Genomic DNA, 20,275 nt, shown 5'->3' on the forward strand with positions numbered 1-20,275 from the left:
GACCATTTCTGAATGTTTGATTACAACACACAATCTGCTAAGCAGTAGCCTGGAAGAAACCTGCCAACGGGGTAGTGATACTCTCCCTCTCCCCTTCTGTCCCAAGCTCAAGACCCTATCTCTAGTCCAGTTTGAAATCCAGCATAGAATTAGAGAATTTCCATTGAAAGGAACCTCAAGTGCAAAAATCTTTGACTTTTGGAAAAACGGATTACATTTCAAGAAAGATGTTGTCTCTGAAATTGCAGTTTACATGGGCTTCAACTCCTGGGATTTCAAGACCACCATGAGAAAAAAAATCATCCGCAGCCACAGACACCAACAAAGGACTCATAAACAGTAAACTTTCTTTTCACTTATCTTTTAGCCTTGAATCTTTATTTGGCTGAAAAGTAACTTTTTTTTATTCATTTATGGGATGTGGGCATCGCTGGCTAGGCCAGCATTTTATTGCCCATTCCTAAATGCCCTTGAGAAGGTGGTGGTGAGCTGCCTTCTTGAACTGCTGCAGTCCCTGTGGTGTAGGTACACCCACAGTGCTATTAGGGAGGAAGTTCCAGGATTTTGACCCAGCAACAGTGAAGGGACGATGATGTGGTTCCAAGCCAGGATGGTAAGTGGCTTGAAGGGGAACTTCCAGGTGGCGGTGTTCCCATCTGTCTGCTGCATTTGTCCTTCTAGATGGTAGCGGTCGTAGGTTTGGAAGGTGCTGCCTAAGGAGCCTTGGTGAGTTTCTGCAGTGCATCTTGTAACTGATATATACTGCTGCCACTGTTTGTTGGGGGTGGAGGGAATGAATGCTTGTGAAAGGGGTGCCAATCAAGTGGACTGCTTTGTCCTGGATGGTGTGAAGCTTCTTGAGTGTTGTGGGAGCTGGACTCATCCAGCCAAGTGGAGAGTATTCCATCACACTAAGATAAAAACAAAAAACTGTGGATGCTGGAAATCCAAAACAAAAACAAAAATACCTGGAAAAACTCAGCAGGTCTGGCAACATCTGTGGAGAGGAGCACAGTTAACGTTTCGAGTCCGCATGACTCTTCAACAGAACTAAGGAAAAATAGAAAAGGGGTGAAATATAAGCTGGTTTAAGGGGTGGGTGGGACAAGAAGAGCTGAACAAGAAGATAGAGGGCCAGTGATAGGTGGAGATAACCAAAAGATGTCACAGACAAAAGAACAAAGAGGTGTTGAAGGTGGTGATATTATCTAAAGGAATGTGCTAATAAAGGGCGGAAAGCAGGATGAGCAAGGTACAGATAGCCCTTGTGGGGGTGGGGTGGGGCGAAGAAATCGAGAAAGGATAAGAGGTAGAGATAAAACAATGGATGGAAATACATTAAAAAATAATGGAAATAGGTGGGAAAACTAAAATCTATATAAATTATTGGAAAAAACAAAAAGGAGGGGGAAAATCGGAAAGGAGGTGGGGATGGAGGAGAGAGTTCATGATCTAAAATTGTTGAAATCAATATTCAGTCTGGAAGGCTGTAAAGTGCCTAATCGGAAGATGAGGTGCTGTTCCTTCAGTTTGCATTGAGCTTCACTGGAACATTGCAGCAAGCCAAGGACGGACATGTGGGCATGAGAGCAGGGTGGAGTGTTGAAATGGCAAGCGACAGGGAGGTCTGGGTAATGCTTGCAGACAGACCGAAGGTGTTCTGCACCTTCGAACACCTTCGGTCTGTCCACATGCATTACCCAGACCTCTGTCGCTTGCCATTTCAACACTCCACCCTCCTCTCATGCCCACATGTCCGTCCTTGGCTTGCTGCATTGTTCCAGTGAAGCTAAACGCAAACTGGAGGATCAGCACCTCATCTTCCGACTAGGCACTTTACAGCCTTCTGGACTGAATATTGAGTTCAACAATTTTAGATCATGAACTCTCTCCTCCATCCCCACCCCCTTTCCGATTTTCCCCCTCTTTGTTTTTTCCAATAATTTATATAGAATTTTCTTTTCCCACTTATTTCCATTATTTCTAAATTTATTTCCATCCATTGTTTTATCTCTACCTTTTAGCCTTTTTCGATTCCTTCACCCCACCCCACCCCCACAGGGGCTATCTGTACCTTGCTCGTCCTGCTTTCCACCCTTAATTAGCACATTCCTTTAGATAATATCACCATCTTCAACACCTCTTTGTCCTTTTGTCTGTGACATCTTTTGGTTATCTCCACCTATCACTGGCCCTCTATCCAGCTCTTCTTGTCCCCCCCCCCCCCCCCACCCCCCCCCGCCCCCTTAAACCAGCTTATATTTCACCCCTTTTCTATTTTTCCTTAGTTCTGTTGAAGAGTCATGTGGACTCGAAACGTTAACTGTGTTCCTCTCCACAGATGCTGCCAGACCTGCTGAGTTTTTCCAGGTATTTTTGTTTTTGTTTAGTATTCCATCACACTCCTGATGTGTCTTTTGGATTGGGGACAGACTTTGGGGAGTCAGGAGAGGAGATGAGTTACTTGCCACAGAATTCCTAGCTTCTGACCTTATATGGTGTGTGTGTGTGTGTGTGGGGGTGTGGTCGGGTGTGGGTTTACCTTTTTTTGAATATTTTTATATCTTTACCTGGGTCGGTTTTTTCAGCTCAATAAAAACTAACCATTTTACTTGTTTTAAACTCAAGAGAGCCTGCCAGACTAGTTTCTTTGCAATCAACATGCAAATGGTTAAGCACAGACATTGAATAATACCTCCATCCTCCATGTAACATGAAGGGACTTGAAGGGGGAACCTTCTGCTGCACGAGGTGGTCCAAGTGATAATGGAAGTGGCCAGGCCTATGATCTTCCTTCTTTGCACAGTTCAAATGGACCTTCAATGCGCGCATGATAACACCTGCACCAATATGGCATCTAGCTCAAATTGCCCCACCAGTGTGCATGCATGTTGCAGCTGTCATTTTGGCGTTTTAAGGGCAATTATACCACCTAAAAAATGGGATATAAATGGGCCCAATTTCTTACCCAGGGCATCTTGCTGCAATTATATTTGACTATGGTGAGACCACACCTAGAGTACTGTGTATAGTTTTAGTCCTCTTACCTAGAAAGGATGTACTTTGAAACAAAGTCCTATAAAATGATTACAAAACCAAATGAGGCTATTTGGCCCTTTGTGTCTGTGCCAACTTTCTGCAAAAGTAACTCAGTTAGTCTAGCTTCCCCACCTTTTCCCTGAGCCCTGAATTTTTTTCTCTCATCAGGTAATTATCAAAATACCTTTTGAAAGCCATGATTGAATCTGAATCCACCACGGTTAGGTAGTGTATTCCAGATCCTAAGCAATCACTGCAAAAAAAAAAGCTTTTCCTTATTTGCCTTTTGTTCTTTTGCCATTCACCTTAAATCAGTGTCCTCTGGTTCTTGACCCTTCTGCCAATGGGAACAGATTCTCCCTATCTACTTTGACTAGAACTCTCATGATTTTGAACACCTCTATCAAATTTCCTCTCAACTTTCTCTTCTCCAAGGAGAACAGCCCTAGCCTGTCCAACAACCCTAGCCTGTCCAATCTATACAAGTAACTGAAGTCTCTCACCTTTTGAACCATCCTCTAAATCTTTCTACATGCTGTTCCTACAAGAGGACACATTCTGTATCCACTGTATCAAAACCTTCCATAATTTTGAAGACATCTATTAGGTCACTCCTCAGATTTTTTTGAGAGCAAAGAGCAAACCTGTCAATCCTTTCCTAATAAGTAATCCTACGCATTTACATAAGAACATAATAATTAGGAGCAGGAGTAGGCAATTCAGCCCCTCGAGCCTGCCCTGCCATTCATTACGATCATGGCTGATCTCATTTCGGCCTCAACTCCAATTTCCTGCCCTCTCCCCATAACCTTTCAACCCATTACTAATTAAAAATTTGTCTATCTCCTCCTTAAATATATTCAGCGTCCCGGCATCCATTGCATTCTGAGGTAGTGAATTCCACAGCTTCATGACCCTTTGAGAACAGTAATTCCTCCTCATCTCTGATTTAAATCTACCACCCCTTAGCCTAAAACTATGGCCTCTCTTTCTAGATTGCCCCTCAAGGGGAAACATCCGCTCCACGTCTACTCTGTCTATCTCCTTTAGCATCTTATATACCTCAATTAGATCTCCTCTGAACCGCGTCCAGTGCAACTACATCCTTCCTCAAGTAAGGGGACCAAAATTGTGCACAGTACTTCAGATGCGGTCTCACCAATGCCTTGTACAGTTGCAACACTTCCCTATTTTTATACTCTATTCCTTTAACAATAAATACCAAAAATTCCATTTGCCTTCCTTATTACCTGCTGTACCTGATGCTAGCCTTCAGCGATTCATGCACGAGGACACCCAGATCCCTCTGCACTGAAGCATTCTGAAGTTTCTCTCCATTTAAATAATAAGTTGCCAGTTTATTCTTCCGACCAAAATGGATAACCTCACATTTATCCACGTTAAACTCCATCTGCCAAATTTTGGCCCATTCACCTAACTGTTCATATCCATTTGTAAATGTCTTATTTCTCCATTGCAACTTACTTTCCCATCTATTTTGGTGTCATCTGCAAATTTAGCTATAGTACCTTCTATCCCTGAATCCAAGTCATTAATATAGATTGTAAATAGTTGGGGCCCAAGGACCGAACCCTGTGGCACCCCACTAGTTACAGCTTGCCATCCAGAAAAAGACCCATTTATCCCGACTCTCTGCTTTCTGTTGGTTAGCCAATCCTCTATCCAAGCTAATATATTACCCCTAACTCCGTGTGATCTTATCTTGCGTATTAATCTTTTGTGCGGCAACTTATCAAAGGCCTTCTGGAAGTCCAGATATACTACATCTACAGGATCCCCTTTATCCACTTCGCTTGTCACATCTTCAAAGAACTCTAGCAAATTAGTCAAACATGATTTACTCTTCATAAAACCATGCTGACTCTGATGGATTGCATTTTGACTTTCCAAATGCCCCATTACTACTTCCTTAATAATGGATTCCAACAATTTCCCAAAGACAGACGTTAAACTAACTGGTCTATAGTTTCCTACTTTCTGCCTCCCCCCCCTTTCAATAAGGGCATTATATTAGCATTTTTCCAATCCACTGGAACCTTTCCAGAATCCAGCGAATTTTGGAATATTATAGCCAATGCATCCACTATCTCTGCTGCCATTTCCTTTAAGACCCTGGGATGTCAGCCATCAGGTCCAGGGGACTTATCACCGTTTAATCCCAATAGTTTTCTCAGTACTTTTTCTCTAGTGATGGTGATTGTTCTAAGTTCCTCCTTCTCTATACCCTCTGCACTACCTGTTACTATTGGGGTGGTACTAGTGTCCTCCACCATGAAAACTGAGGCAAAATATTGATTAAACGTCACTGCCATTTCTGCGTTCCCCACTATTACCTCCCCAGTTTCGTCCTCAAAGGGACCAACATTCACTTTGGCTATTCTCTTTCCTTTTATCTACTTGTCGAAGCTTTTACTATCAGTTTTTACATTCTGTGCTAGTTTTCTTTCATAATTTACCTTTGCTCTTTTTTTATTATTTTTTAGTTACCCTTTGTTGATCTTTAAAAGTTTCCCAATCTTCCAGCCTGCCACTGAATTTTGCAATTTGGTATGCCTTAGTTTTTGCCTTTAAATTATCTTTAACTTCCTTGCTTAGCCATGGATGCTTTTTCCCCCTCTTACCATCTTTCTTCCTCATTGGGATATATTTTTCTTGGGAGGAATTGGATATCTCCTTAAATATCTGCCACTGTTCATCAACTGTCCTACCTTGTAGTCTTCCTGCTCAGTCCACTAGGGCAGGAAGACAGTACCATCCTAGTAAATCTTCTCTGCACCCTTTCCAATGCCTCTATATCCTTTTTACAATATGGCAACCAGAACTGCACTCAGTATTCTGAGTACCGTCTAACCAAGGTTTAATAAAGTTTTAGCATAACTTACCTACTTTTTAATTCTATCCCTCTAGAAATAAAGCCTAGCCCTTGGTTAGCTTTTTTTTAATGATTTTGCTAGTCTGTAGCACAACCTTTTGTGGTGTATTTGTAGTCCAAGATCCCTTTGTTCCTCTACCCCACTTAGGCTTGCACCTTCCAAGTAGCAAGTGATCTCCCTATTCTTCCTACCAAAATGTATTCCTTCATATTTATCTGTGTTGAACTTCAATTATTTGCCCATTTTGCAAGTTTATTAATGTCCTTCTGTAACTTGTTGCAAGTCCTCCACAAGTATTAACTAAAGTTGATGTCATCCACAAATTTAGGTATATTTTTGATTCCAAATCGTTAATGTAAATTTTGAACAGCAGTGGTCCCAGCACTAAGCCTTGTACAATATCACTTCCTACCTTCTACCACTCTGAATAACTGCCCTTAACCCCGTCTCTCTACTTACTGCTTGAAGGTAGCTAGCAATCCATTCTGTCACATGTCCCCAACTCTACACTTTCTGACTTTATTCATAAGACAACTATGGGGTGCCTTACAAAACATTTTTTCAAAACCCAGATGAATCAAATTACTGTATTGCCATTGTCTACTGTTTCTGTTATCTCTTATAAAAATTCAATGAAGAACTCAATCAAATTAATAAATTCATGCTGGCTTCCTTAATTAATCCACATTTGCCCAAATGATTGTTAATTTTGCCCTGTATTATCATTTCTAAAAGCTTTCCTACTACCAAGGTTCAATAAAGTGGCCTGAAAGTTGCTGGCCTGTAAGTTGCTGGCCTTATCCTTTCCTATCCAAATATTTTGGCATCAATTTTGCGTTCATGTCCTCAAAAACGACCAGAGATCATTTGACATTAAATGCTCTCATTTGGAATGAGTTTGATCGCAGATCAGCAGCATTTTGCCATCTTTGACATCGAATTCCATAAAATGGCGAAAGGTGCTCAAAGCTATCCCGCATGCTCAAAGCTATCCCGCGTGCTCAAAGCTATCCCACGTGTTCAAAGCTATCCCACGTGCTCAAAGCTATCCCGCATGCTCAAAACTATCCCATGTGCTCAAAGCTATTCAATATGCTCAGTAACCTGCATTTGAAAAATTAATTACTGAAATAATATCTGAATTTATTCAGTTTTTTCATTTACATCAAAAAATCTTTCAACTTTCCAGTACATGCTTGAGAGCACCCACCAGATCTCCATCAGTTCTTAGCAGGCCTGACAGCATCTGTGGAGAACGATACAGTTAACGTTTTGAGTCCGTATGACTCTTCATCAGAACTAAAGAAACATAGAAAAGAGGTGAAATATAAGCTGGTTTAAGGGGGGGTGGGACAGATAGAGCTGTATAGAGGGCCAGTGATAGGTGGAGATTGCCAAAAGATGTCATAGACAAAAGGACAAAGAAGTGTTGACGGTGGTGATATTAGCTAAGAAATATGCAGACTGGGTGACCGCTTTGCGGAACACCTTCGGTCTGTCCACAAACATGACCCAGACCTCCCTGTCGCTTGCCATTTCAACACACCACACTGCTCTCATGCCCACATGTCCGTCCTTGGCCTGCTGCAATGTTCCAGTGAAGCTCAACGCAAACTGAAGGAACAGCACTCATCTTCCGACTAGCCTTCCGGACTGAATATTGAGCTCAACAACTTTAGATCATGAACTCTCTCCTCCATCCCCACCCCCTTTCCGATCCCCCTTTTTCCAATAATTTATATATATTTTTCTTTTCCCATTTCCATTATTTTTAAATGTATTTCCATCCATTGTTTTATCTCTACGTTTTAGTCTATTTTGATCCACCACGCACCCCCCCCCCCCCACCCCCACTAGGGCTATCTGTCCCTTGCTCATCCTGCTTTCTACCCTTATGTCCCCATTAGCACATTTCTTAGCTAATATCACCACTGTCAACACCTCTTTGTCCTTTTGCCTATGACATCTTTTGGCAATCTCCACCTATCACTGGCCCTCTATCCAGCTCTACCGGTCCCACCCCGCCCCCCCAAACCAGCTTATATTTCACCTCTTTTCCATTTTTCTTTAGTTCTGATGAAGAATCATACGGATTCAAAACGTTAACTGTACCCCTCTCCGCTGATGCTGTCAGACCTGCTGAGTTTTTCCAGGTATTTTTGTTTTTGTTTGAGATTTCCAGCATCTGCAGTATTTTGCTTTTATCCATCAGTTCTTAAGTTGTTTTAGTCTCAGGGTCTACACTTCCCACTTGCCCACAATGCACCCCACCCCACCCCACCCACCAAGTCCTCGGGTCTAAACATTCCAACCACCAACCCCCCAACCCCACCTCCACCATCAGTCTCAGGGTCTACACTCTCTACTCCTCCACCCCCAGTCTCAGGGGCTAAACCCTCTCCCATCCCACCCCCATCCCTCCAGTTTCACGGTGTAAACTCTCCACCCAACCCCTCCGCCTCAGTCTCGGGGTCTAAACTCTTTGTTGGATTGATCCTTGTCATTCACTATAGCTAATCTGAACTTTATGATACTTGGATCACTGTCCCCTAAATGTTCCCCTACTCACACTTGATCTGTTTGTTTCAACTTATTCTCCAGAACCAGATCCAGATCCCCTTTGGACCGGAAACATACTGCTTGAGACAATTATCCTAAACACATTTTACAAGCTCTTCTCCCTCTGCCATTTACACTATTACTATCCCAGTCTATTTTAGGATAATTAAAGTTCCTCAATTATAAAGCTCTTATTGCTTCTACACCTCTCGTAATTTTCTTGAAAATTTGTTCCTCTATATCTCCCCCACTAGTTAGACCAGTGAAATACAGCCAGTGATGTAATGGTATCTATATTGTTTCTTAGATCTAACCAAATAGATTCTGTCCACTAGGACATCTTCACTCTCCAGCACTCTAATCATAAAATCATAGAACAGTTACAGCACAGAAGGCCAGTCGACCCGTCATGTTTGTGGTGGCTCTCTGAAGGAGCAATTCACCTTGTATCATTCCTCTGCCTTCTCCCCAATAGAATAATGCTCCTCCTAATCAAAACTGCCACCCTTCCTCCTTTCTTTCCATCTATATCTTTCCTGAACAAATTTAATCCTGGAATTCAGGTCTCCCTTATTTACCACACTCCGTGCATTCACATTCACACAAAGTAAAACTAATTAACTCCTCATTGCATTCCCTCTTACTCTGATCATACACAATACCCTACTATTTCTTACTGTAAGGCTAGCTGTCTCTCCCAATTCTTTGTGCACCTTGTTTTGTCTTCCTAATGTTATCTCCTGGTTCCCACCCCCCTGCCAAGTTAGTTTAAACCCTGCCCAATAACACTTCCAAACCACCCTGCAAGGACATGGGTCGTGGCTCTATTCTGTTGCAACCTCTCTGGTCCCATCTCCCCCTAACCGGTTGCAAAAGCCCAAGAATCTAAAACCCTCCCTGTAGTACTATCTCTCCAACCATGCATCCTTCTATTTCTACACTCACTAGCTCATGGCACTGGAAATAATCCAGAGATTACTACCTTTGATGTCCTGTTTGCTAGTCTCTTTCCAACTCCCTAAAATCTGCTTGCAGGATCTCATCCCTCTTTCTAGCCATGTCACTAGTACTCATATGGACCATAACCGCTGGCTGTTCAGCCCCTCACCCCCCACCTTGCAGAGTCCCCTGCAGCTGCTCAGTGACATCTTAGACCCTAACACCAGGGAGGCAACAAACTATGCTGGATTCATGTCGGTGGCTGCAGAAATGCCTGTCTGTTCCTATAACTATAGAATCTCCTATCAGTAATGCTTTCCCAATCTTCCTTCTGCTCCCCTGTACAGCTGAGCCAGCTGCGGTGCTGTGGAGTTGGCTCTGGCTGCACTCCCCAGAGGAATCATCACTCTCACCAGTATTCAGTGAGATACACTCCAAGAACATCTGCACTATTTGCCTGGTCCTCAGTGACTGCCCGGAAATCATCCATTTCTTCTTTGTCTGAACACTCAAGCTGTGGGGTGACCACGTACAGAAACATGATAACCATGAATCGTTTAGTATTGTGGATGTGCTGCAGTGACCCCAGTTGTTGCTCAAGCTCTGAAACCCAGAGCTCGAGCTGCTCCAGCTGACCACATTTCCTTCACATATGGTTGTCCCAGGCACGAGAAGCATTCTGGAGTTCCTAGACAGAACAGGATCTGCATGCCATGGGACTTAGATGCCCTGCCATGTCTTTATTTATTAAACTATTAACTGACTTAATAGAAAGAAACTTATGACTTGAATAAATACACACTTACCAGTTACTCATCAATCAGCTGCTTCCCTTGTGCTGATATCACTTTATTTTATACATATTTGCAGCGTTATTCATTATTTTAACTGGTTAAGCTACAAAGTTAATGCAGTACTTAATAGTTTCCCAGCCCTAGTTTAAGCCATTGCCCGAGTTTAAAGGAAAAAAAATCTTAATACTCATCAATCAATCATCTACCTACTGTCTTATGATGTCCTTCCTGATTTTTTTTGATGATTTGTTCTCTTTTTTCTCTTTCTTGCTGTATCTCTCTCTCTCTCTCTCTGTCACTGCTTTATTCCTGCTTATTCTCAGACCTCTAGCCGTTCTCACAGTGCATCTCTCTCTCTCTCTCTCTCCCCCTCCCTCCCTCTCTCCAAAGATATGCATCAATACTGGAGGGATTAGAGAGATTGAGCAGAATGGTCCTATGTTCTTTAGAATTTAAAAGAATGAGAGGTGATCTCATTGAAATGTACAACATTTTTAGAGAACTTGACAAGTTAGATGCTGAAAAACTGTTTCTCCTGGCTGTAGAATCTAGAACTAGGGGCCATAGTCTCAGGATAAGGATTCAGTCAATTAGGGTTGTAGATCTTCAGAATTTTCTGTAGATGCTCATTCAAGATTGAGATTGATAGATGCTTGGGCACTTAGGGAGGCACAGGATATGGGATTAGGAAAGTGGAGTTGATATAAAGATCAACCACAATTTTCTTGAATAATGTAGCAGATTTGAGGGTCCGTATACCCCATTCCTGCTCCTATTTCTTCTGTTCTTATGTCTAATGCCAAATCATGACAAAGATTTGAAGTGGGGATATTCACTGATAATTGCATGGTGTTCAGTTCCATTCGCAATTCCTCAGATAATGAAGCATCCATGGCAACATACTTTTTTTCTAGGTTTGCAGTAACATTTATGCCACATGAAGCCAGGCAATGAACGAGAGAGAATCTAACCACCTCCCGTTGACAGTCAAGGCAGCTTACCACCACCTCCTCAAGGACAACTAGGAATGTGCAATAAATGCTGGCTCAGCCAGCGAAGCCCACATCCCATGAATGAAGAAAAAAAGTAATATTACCATTGCTGAATCCCCAACCATCAACATTGACCAATAACTTAACTGCATCAACTCTATTAGTACTGTGGCTATAAGTGCAGATCAGAAATTGGGTAGACTGCAGTGAGTGGCTCACCTCCTGTCTCTCCAAAGCCTTTCCATCATCTATAAGGCAAAAGTCAGGAGTATAATGGAATACTCCCCACACTGGTTGAGTGCAGCTTCAACATCATTCAAAAATCTCGACATTGTCCAAAACAAAACAGCCAGGTAGGTTGCCACTCCATCTATCACCTTAAACATTCACTTCTCCATCAATGACACACCATGGTTATGTGTGTACCACCTACAACATGCGCTGCAGTAATTTGCCAAGGCTTTCTTGAGTGATCTTTCCAAACACATGATGTCTACTACAAATAAAAGCAGAAAATGCTGAAAAAACTCAGTAGGTCTGGCAGCATCTGTGGAGAGAGAAACAGAGTTAATGTTCCGAGTCCAATATGACTCTTCTTCAGAACTGGAGAAAGGTAGAAATATAATGAGTTTTGTGCTGTTAAGAAAGATTGTGTGGGGGAGGGACAGGTGGAGCGAAATAAAAGATTGGTGATAGGTTAGAGGGAAGGAATGATTAAATGGCAAATGCGGCATGGAACAAAAGACAAAGGGAGTGGTAATAATAGTATTAAAGTTTAAAGCTTTGGTCCAGAGTATGTGTTGATGGCAGAACTAGGGTCAGCATTGTCTGAAAGCAAAATGGCAGAATGTGTTAATAGTAGAGGAAGGGTCAGCACTGTCTGAAAGCAAGAACATGAGAACAAGATACAGACTGGCACTTGTGGCGGGGGGGGGTCTGCCATCTGGAAGGATGGCATATGGAAAGCAGTCGGCAAATGGGAACACCGTTACCTGCAAGTTCTCTTTCAAGTCACACACCATTCTGATTTAGAAATTTATCACTGTCCCTTCGTCATTGCTGGATCAATATCCTAGAACTTCCTCCCTAACAACGCATTGTGTATACCTACACCACACAAACTGCAGTGGTTCAAGAGGCAGTTCACCAACATCTTCTCAAGGTCAATTAGGGATAGGCAATAAATGCTGACCTTGCAGCAGTGCCCATAACCTATGGCTATAATGTTCCACTCCCATTGGCGTTGGGCATCGTGGCGGGTGTGAGTGGACAATATGGCAAGAAGGCCAAAAATTGGTTTTACGCCGTCGTCCTGGGATCGTCCGCTTCGCCCATCAATGGCAGGCCGCCTTTCCCACCGTTCAACGTTGGGAACTTAATTGCAATGCAATTGCATTTCATCATCTTACCTGCCTGCCGTTATCATTTCCCCCACGTCAAATTTACCTGCCACATCGGCGTAACTTCAGAACGACGTGATTCACAACAGCATGTAAAGGGCATGCACCTGGTGAGCTGAACTTCGAGGAGAAATTGTAGGTGAGCGCACACTAACGTAGTGCAGCGTTCACGAGGGTCACCCGTATGACTTCAAGGAAGAGGCGCCGCGCATTCAGGTGAGGGCACAAGCAAGTTGCTTTTTCCCGGCTGGCTAACGGTGTGGTGCAAGGGCAAGGTCAAGGTCTGCACTGCAGTTAGGGCAAGGTGTGGGGGTGCAAGGCAGCACGGTCTGATGGTAGTGCACAAGCATATGCGGGCGTGGGATAAGGGGGAGGGAAACGACTCAACATTAGGGAAACCTTGTATAAAGTGAGCATTCTTCCTCAGCTGAGACAGTTCAGTCGCAGCCACATTGACCTGTTTGGAGTTGGGCATCTAGCTTGTCTGTCCACTCAAGCAACACAGAGGCATGAAAGTGCCACCAAATGCTCCTGAAATTTTCACCTCTCGGGCACAGACTGCAAATTAATGAGCATTTTAGTGGGCTTGAGAACAATTTGATGACTAGGCAAGCTGTACAATCTCCTTGCAAATGCTGTCCATGGAGCAGTCAGTGGTGCAGGTGCTCATAGCCCCTTGCAATGTCTTCTTTCAAGTTTGGACCAGTCTCCCTCATAGTTCAAGGTAACAGCGCAGCCTTGCTGTGTGGGTTAGGAGAATGCCTGCGCCTGAGCTGAAAGCACAGCATGCAATCCAGTGGGCAAAGCTGCTGTCAAGTGGTCAGGTGGGGTGGGGCAGAGGTGGGTGGGGTTTCAGGCAGCCATTGCAGCACATGAATCTCTGGCCATCCAAGTGGTGGCCAGCACCCTCTGTTATGCGGAGAGTAAGGGGCCTTCAGACTTAACCAAGAGAGGTTCTTAGTACTCCCATGCTAACCCACGCGTCTTTCTTTTTTATCCTGCAGGAGGAGTACTGTAATGAAAATATAATAATTTTCATAATATTATTGTGATTTATTGTAAGGGTAGGTTCATAATGGGGTTTGGATTAGTTTCTCTGCACGTAGGTGTGTGTTTGTGGGTTTTAATTGAATTGCAGACAGCTAGTCTGGAGCTTTTGAGTTATCAAAAGAGAAGCTAGGTTTGAAATGCTAAATATGTAATCGTGGTTGCAGTTTTAGGATGTGAGGTGTGAGGAACATTTGAATTTTTAGATAAACCAGAGTTGTTTGAATTCCAAAGAGATGATGGGATGTTACATCTAGCCATAAGAAGTTAAGCCAAACAGTTTGTTTATTTTTCCCAAAGGTTAGTAATAACATGAGTACTATGAAAGATTTATTTTATGGAAAAAGTACAGTTGCAAAGACATATTGGGTCAATGGAATTTACATTAAAAAGGGAGAAACCTGTACAAAGGAGATGAGGTTAAGTGTAAGGAGAAGGCATTCTAAGATCTGATAAGTGTGAAAAGTTTCCAGCTTCTATGCATCAACCTGCTGAAAGTGAAGCTAAGAAAACTCATTGTGAATATCCCTGTCCAGGGTATTGTGTGCTTTGCCTGGGTCTGTGGAATCTTATCTTGTTTTTCTGTAGCCTTAACGGAGGAGTAACTGGGAGTCAGATTTATTAGGGGATCTAAGAGTTATTATAGTAGTAATTTGTAGACCTATGTATGTGCCTAAAATCTTTTCTTCTATTAATACATGTTTAATTTAGTTTTGTAAAAACCTCTAATCCTCGGTGGACTTATTACTACTAACTTCAAGGCAGGCATCTCGAAATACAAATTGCAAAACAGTTGTGGCAGCTGTTTCAAGTTTCCTCTGGGATTTGAGCAGCTCAGCATTTACCTTTCTCTGCCATAATAAGTACATCAGGAGCATGGAGCCTGGTGATCTAGCTGTGTGCCTCAGGACTTACAGGGAGTGGAGACAAAGGAGAAGAGAGCGAGTGACGAGAGCGACGGAGGCGCCTGGCTGGGTAGAATGAGGAGCAGCACCCTCAAGAAGCTGGGCGGTTGGGGCTCCAGCGTACAACACAGAAGAGCCACAGCGAGCCGTAGTGGGTCAGCGCCTAGCTAGACCCAGGGTCTACAGACAGCGCTTGTCAATCCTGTAGGTGACCAAGAACCAGTGTCGCCGAAGACTGCGCATGTCCAGGGAACTGGTCAGTCACATATGCCACATGCAGCAGGATTTGGTGCCATAGCGACTTGGAAGCCAGTGGCCGTGAAAGTGACCATGGCATTCAATTTTTATGCCAGTGGCTCCTTCCAGGACTCCACAGGTGACCTCTGTGGGATCTTGCAAGCCTGCACACTCAAGTGCACCCAGGAGGTCACAGACACCATATTCACAAAGGCACACAACTTTGTGCATTTTGCCTGGGATCAGGCAAGCCAGGAAGCAAGAGGTCTGGGATTTGTGCAGATTTCTGGTTTTCCACAGGTGTAGGGTGTCATTGATTGCACACACGTGGTGCTTAGATCTCCGTGGCAACTATATCTCCGTGGCAACAAGGAGTGCTGTATGTGAACCGCAAGGGCTCCCACTCATTGAATGTTCAGCTGGTCTGCGACCACAGCAAATGCATCCTGCAGGTCTGCGCACAATTCCCAGGGAGTGTCTACGACTCCTACATTCTCAGTAGGTCCCAGGTCGCTGACGTGTTCCAGAGTTCACATAGGCTGCAGGGTTGGCTCCTCACGGATAATGGCTACTCGCCAAGGACGTGGCTGATGATGCTTGTGCGGCAGCTTCAGAGTGCAGCAGAGAGAAGTTACAACGAGGCTCATGCTGCTACTCGAGCTTTGTTGGAGCAAACCATTGGGATGTTGAAGATAAAGTTCTGGTGTCTGGACCGGTCTGGTGGAGTACTGCAATACAGTCCACAGTGAGTGTCATGCATCGCTATTGTCTACTGCGCTCTTCACAACCTGGCGCTGCAACAGGGGAGCAGCTGCCTGAGGAGGAGATGGAGGAGCTGCACGTCTCCTCCGATGAGGAAGACGTTGACTGAGATGAGGGTGATGAGGTCCTCAAAGGTGAGGAAGATGGCGATGAGGCCATCTCATTGTCCAGAAGAGGCAGGCATGCTCGGGATGTCCTCTTAGCTACTAGATTCGTGGAGGATGATGACTACATACAGTAAGGACACTCCATAGATCCTCACATTGTAACTGTGAATGTTTGACTCCTGTCTGGCTGATGGTAGTGCATATACCCTGTATGATAAGGCTCCTGTCATAGAGATGCAGCGGATACCCATAGTTCCTACATTCCAGGAGGATGATGACAACATGCAGTGGGGACACTCCATAGATCCTCAAATAGCTTATGTGAATGTCTGATGTCAGGCTGATGGCAGCTCGCTTGCGCTCTGTGAACAGGGTCATATCATAGAGATGCAGCAGAGAAACTTTAACTTCTGATCCAATGGCATCCTTCATGAGCTGAACCCTTCAGGACCACACTGTCACCGGATACAGACGCTGATGAGATGGAGGGCCAGCCACACCTCAAAAGATTCTGAGAGCACACAGAGAAAAATGACGGAATACTGTGCCACCAGCCCAGGTCATTCTGGCAGCAGTGATAAGCCCCATTGAGATCAGGCATTATTGATGTGTCCAGTGACTGTGAAGGCGCACTATCAGTCTGCTGGGAAGGTTGCACAAAGCACAGGGGTGAGACCCTGGACTGTGACACCTGCCTTTATCTTGTACAGGAACCAAGCTTTCACTTCAGACTGACACAAACACTGCTCATCATAACAAGGAGCTATACACATGGTGACATTGTTGGGAGCTTATCTGCAATCATCAACATTTTGTACAAGTGATTAATGCCCGTGCCCACGCGGTGAAATCTTCCTAACCCTGCCGCTACAACTTGGTGCTCTCTCAACATCCACAGTGGAGGTGGAGACAGCCTACTGACTGCTAGCCCTGTCTGTGATTAATTTGACTGGTGCCTCTGGAAGGCCGAGACCTAGAGGGCCCCGGCCTGCTTTTGGGGTCCTGCTGTGTGGCAGTGCCTCCTCAGTCTGTGGAGCTGGAGCTCCTGGGGTCACAGGAAGAGGGGATTTGGATGGGCCACACACTCCCGGAGTCACTTGGTTGGATAGCCCTGGGGTGTGCACCTGCTGAACCTCCTCCCTATGGGTGCCTGAGAGACCATGGCTGGCTCCTTGAGGAGAAGGGGAAGCTAGAATGAGATCGAGCTGCCAAGCACCCTTTCATATTGACACTGTTGGAGGCCACCTATGGCATCAGTGGTGGAGTTAAGCCCACGGAGCAGTGCAGGACTGATGTCCTGGACCAAGGTATCCATGATGGCTGCCATCTTACCGGTGTTGACCTGGGTACATTGGCATGTCAGCGCTATCACCTCAGACTGAAGGTGGACAGAATCCTCCATCGTGTCTTGCAATCTGAGGAGTGAGGGAATGAGCGGACATCTCTTCCTGATGTTCCTGAGCTTGCCTTTGCAGCTCCAACAACTGAGGTATGACTGAGTCCAGAGGCTCTTTGTCTGACTCGAACTCAGCAGTTCTCTGAGTGCCAGAAACCTGGGAAGTCCTTGCCGTCAGACAGTGCGATGTGCTCACCAGATTGTGACCCCAAGGCTACTCTAGAGCTGGGTTCCACCAAGGTGTGTGTCTGTGCGCTGGTGGAGGGTGTGGGTGAGTGCTGTGATGGGTCCTCAATGAGCATGTCATCAGATTCTTCTTCCGAGGTGTCTTTGGGGCTTGAGTCGAGGACCTGGGTCATGGACTCCCTCGGCTGCTTCCCAGATGTGCCTGCAAGAGCAGGGAGAGATAATTAGTGCTTGGACTGTGGGACAGGGGAACTGACTCGCAGTGTGGTTGTCTAATGGATGTTGCAATGCTGGATCCTCACTTGATTGAGCACCACCGACCTCACCATCAGCACAGGAATGGTCCAGGTTGTCTGGCCAGCTGGATGACTCTATTTTCGAAGTCTGTGAGGACTTTGATTTCAGACATTCCTCCCATCAGTCTGCTACCTCTCTCTTTTGTTGCATGCCAGTTTGTCCATGAATACAGGTGGAGAGAGTGTAAGCAGGACGCTTGCTAGGCCACATGATAAGGATGCCTGGCATGTGTGGGTGGTGAGTGGTGCCATGGAAGGGATGAGGACACGATCCGCAGGGCAGATGAAGGTGTGTGTGAGAGAGTGAATGGTGATGTCCCTTGAACTGGCAGTGAGTGAGATCCCTGTGGATGTGTGATGGGCTTGTGCATGTGTGAGTTGAGAGTGATGAGAAGAATGACTTTCCCTGGCGGAATGGAAGAGACCATTCATCCACTTTCGGCACTGGGTGGCTGTCCTCTATTGCAGGGTGTCGGCGCTGACTACTGCTGCCAGTGACATGGCATGTTTCCCGGGAATACATTATTAATGAGGCGGGATGCGCCGGAAATGGGACAATATGCCGTGAAAAGCAGCCATTGCGGCCAGCGGGTAAAACTACCTTTTTCCTTCCCGATACCGCACCTACTGCAAATCTGGGACGATTTTGCCCTATGTGTGAATAAATAAAAAATTCTGATAAGCTTCTGTCAGCAAACAGCTGCCATAGAGGCTCAGATGGCTGTCTCATGGATTCTGCGGACCATTGTTGAAAGGAGTCTCCAGGTCATTACATCACTCCAGCATTCTTTTCTCCAGCTGAGCATTGGGTGTGCACAATGCCACCCCAGGAGAATGGCTTTGGGCTCAACTGAATAGGTACTTGTTGTCCTCGCTCATGAAGACAGCATGCTTGCTCTCCTGCTAATAACTCTGCCAGTGCCCTTCCTGGAGCCATGTTGCCAGCTGGCCCAAATTGCTGCACCCAAGCCAAGAAGTTGCCATCTACAACAGCATTCTCTAGGCCAAGGGCTGCTCAAGGTAGGCCTCCAAAGCAATTTGGAGTGTCCTTCATGGAAGCTCAGCAGCCTTCCATATCCCAAAGTATAGCCACTAGGCTACCACAAACCTTTTTTCACCTTGTTCCTCCCAACCCTTGCTCAAAACCTATTAAATCTCTAACTTTTCCCAGTTCTGATGGAAGGTCATCGACCTGAAATCTCAATTCTGTTTCTCTCATGTTGCCTGATCTGCTGAGTATTTCCAGCATTTTCTGTTTTTATTTCCGTTTTCCAGCATCCACAGTATTCTGCTTTTTCTGGTAATTCAGCCTTTGAAGTGTAGGCAACTCAGTTCTTTTAATGTGTACATTTGTTCCGTGCAGGTTTGTCTTGCTTAAATTTTGTGGATCTGGTGATTTCAGAAAGGCTGCCTTCAAGATGCAAAAAGACAAACCTTTGACTTCCTAGGTCTAATGCTTTAATACCACCAATCGCTCATTAAAAATATTTTATTTTGAAGGTGTTGTCAGGCTTGTAGAAAATGTTTTGGAAACCCTGTAGCCATGTCATTGACTATTTCACAAACCCTTTTCCGATTGAAACCTGTCGCTCATCCTTGCCATTCATGTGTCCAGTAATTATTTTCTCACATTGTTTTCTATTTGCATTTCTCTCCTGATTTCCTTCCCCTCATTTTCATTGTCCATGGATGTGGTAATCTGAGGTGTAACACTTTTAAGAGAATGTGAGCAGATTGACCATGTGACTGTAAGACCCAATAGCTGTAGTGCAGGCTACCATGTTAATGTTCGTCTAGAGTAGGGTCTGGTTGGGGAAGCATACATCATGTTAGTGCTCTGTTGTCTATGTAAATAAAATAGCATGTGCTTCATTTCATATTGGTCTCTGTGTCTGTGGTATACTGTAATCGACTCATCTGCCAACAGATAAGCATGCAACTGGTTCGTGAGCCAAGTGACCCCGTGGTAGAACATAACAATGTAATATTACATTACCCTTTAGGAATTTTAAAATGATTCAGTTACATATCAATTTGTTTCTTTCTGAACATTTAAATTTAGTTTGTCGCTTCCCCAATTTCTCTGCCACGTGTTATTCCTGGTATATTCAGAATCTGCTTCATAATTTTCATCTTTATTTTACCCCATTGTGCAGAGCAGCCCATTCAAGAGATGGGAGAGGCAAATTTAGGCACAAAATGTAGGGGCAAAGACTGTACTTACTTGGGTATTTCCTAACAGTCAATGTTTAACATTTGGCAGTTAAAATTAAAGCTCTCTTGTACTGATACCATGATTCATGTTCTGAATAAATGTTTCTTTTCTCCACTACTCTCCAGGTCCACTTTTGATAGTGGTAGTATCTCCCGATCAAGTCGTACCTTTTCCGATTCATTGGAAGACATTGGAGACTCTGGTATTCAACATGATGTCCCAGGTCTACACCAATGTAAGATTATCACCTTAAATCATAACTGAATATTTTACATAGTGTTACAGCTATAGTATTTTGGTGCTTGAATCGGTATTTTAAAAATTCTTTCATGGGATGTGGTTGTCGCTGGCAAGGCCAGCATTTGTTACCCGATCCCTAATAACCCTTGAACCAAGTGGGCTTGCTAGGCCATTGCAGAGAGGCAGTTATGAATCAACCACATTGCTGTGGGTCTGCAGTTACGCGTAGGCCAGACCAGGTAAGGACAGTAGATTTCCTTCCCTAAA

At 44.4% G+C, this 20,275-nt stretch overlaps 1 protein-coding gene across 4 annotated transcripts in view; it reads left to right on the forward strand.

The window, feature by feature from the left end:
* Positions 1–20,275, forward strand: part of dnai4 (dynein axonemal intermediate chain 4) — a 189,137-nt gene that overhangs the window by 37,819 nt on the left and 131,043 nt on the right. For 3 of the 4 annotated variants that reach the window (XM_078561279.1, XM_078561280.1, XM_078561278.1), the window contains exon 4: positions 19,894–20,003. In XM_078561279.1, coding sequence (XP_078417405.1) covers positions 19,894–20,003 — 110 coding nt within the window. Of the gene's footprint in view, positions 1–19,475; positions 19,535–19,893; positions 20,004–20,275 lie in introns of those variants that run through there. The other variant, XM_078561281.1, reaches the window with a different exon arrangement.

The sequence above is a fragment of the Cetorhinus maximus genome, chromosome 17 (assembly GCF_964194155.1).
Source record: "Cetorhinus maximus chromosome 17, sCetMax3.hap1.1, whole genome shotgun sequence".
Taxonomy (NCBI): Eukaryota; Metazoa; Chordata; class Chondrichthyes; order Lamniformes; family Cetorhinidae; genus Cetorhinus; species Cetorhinus maximus.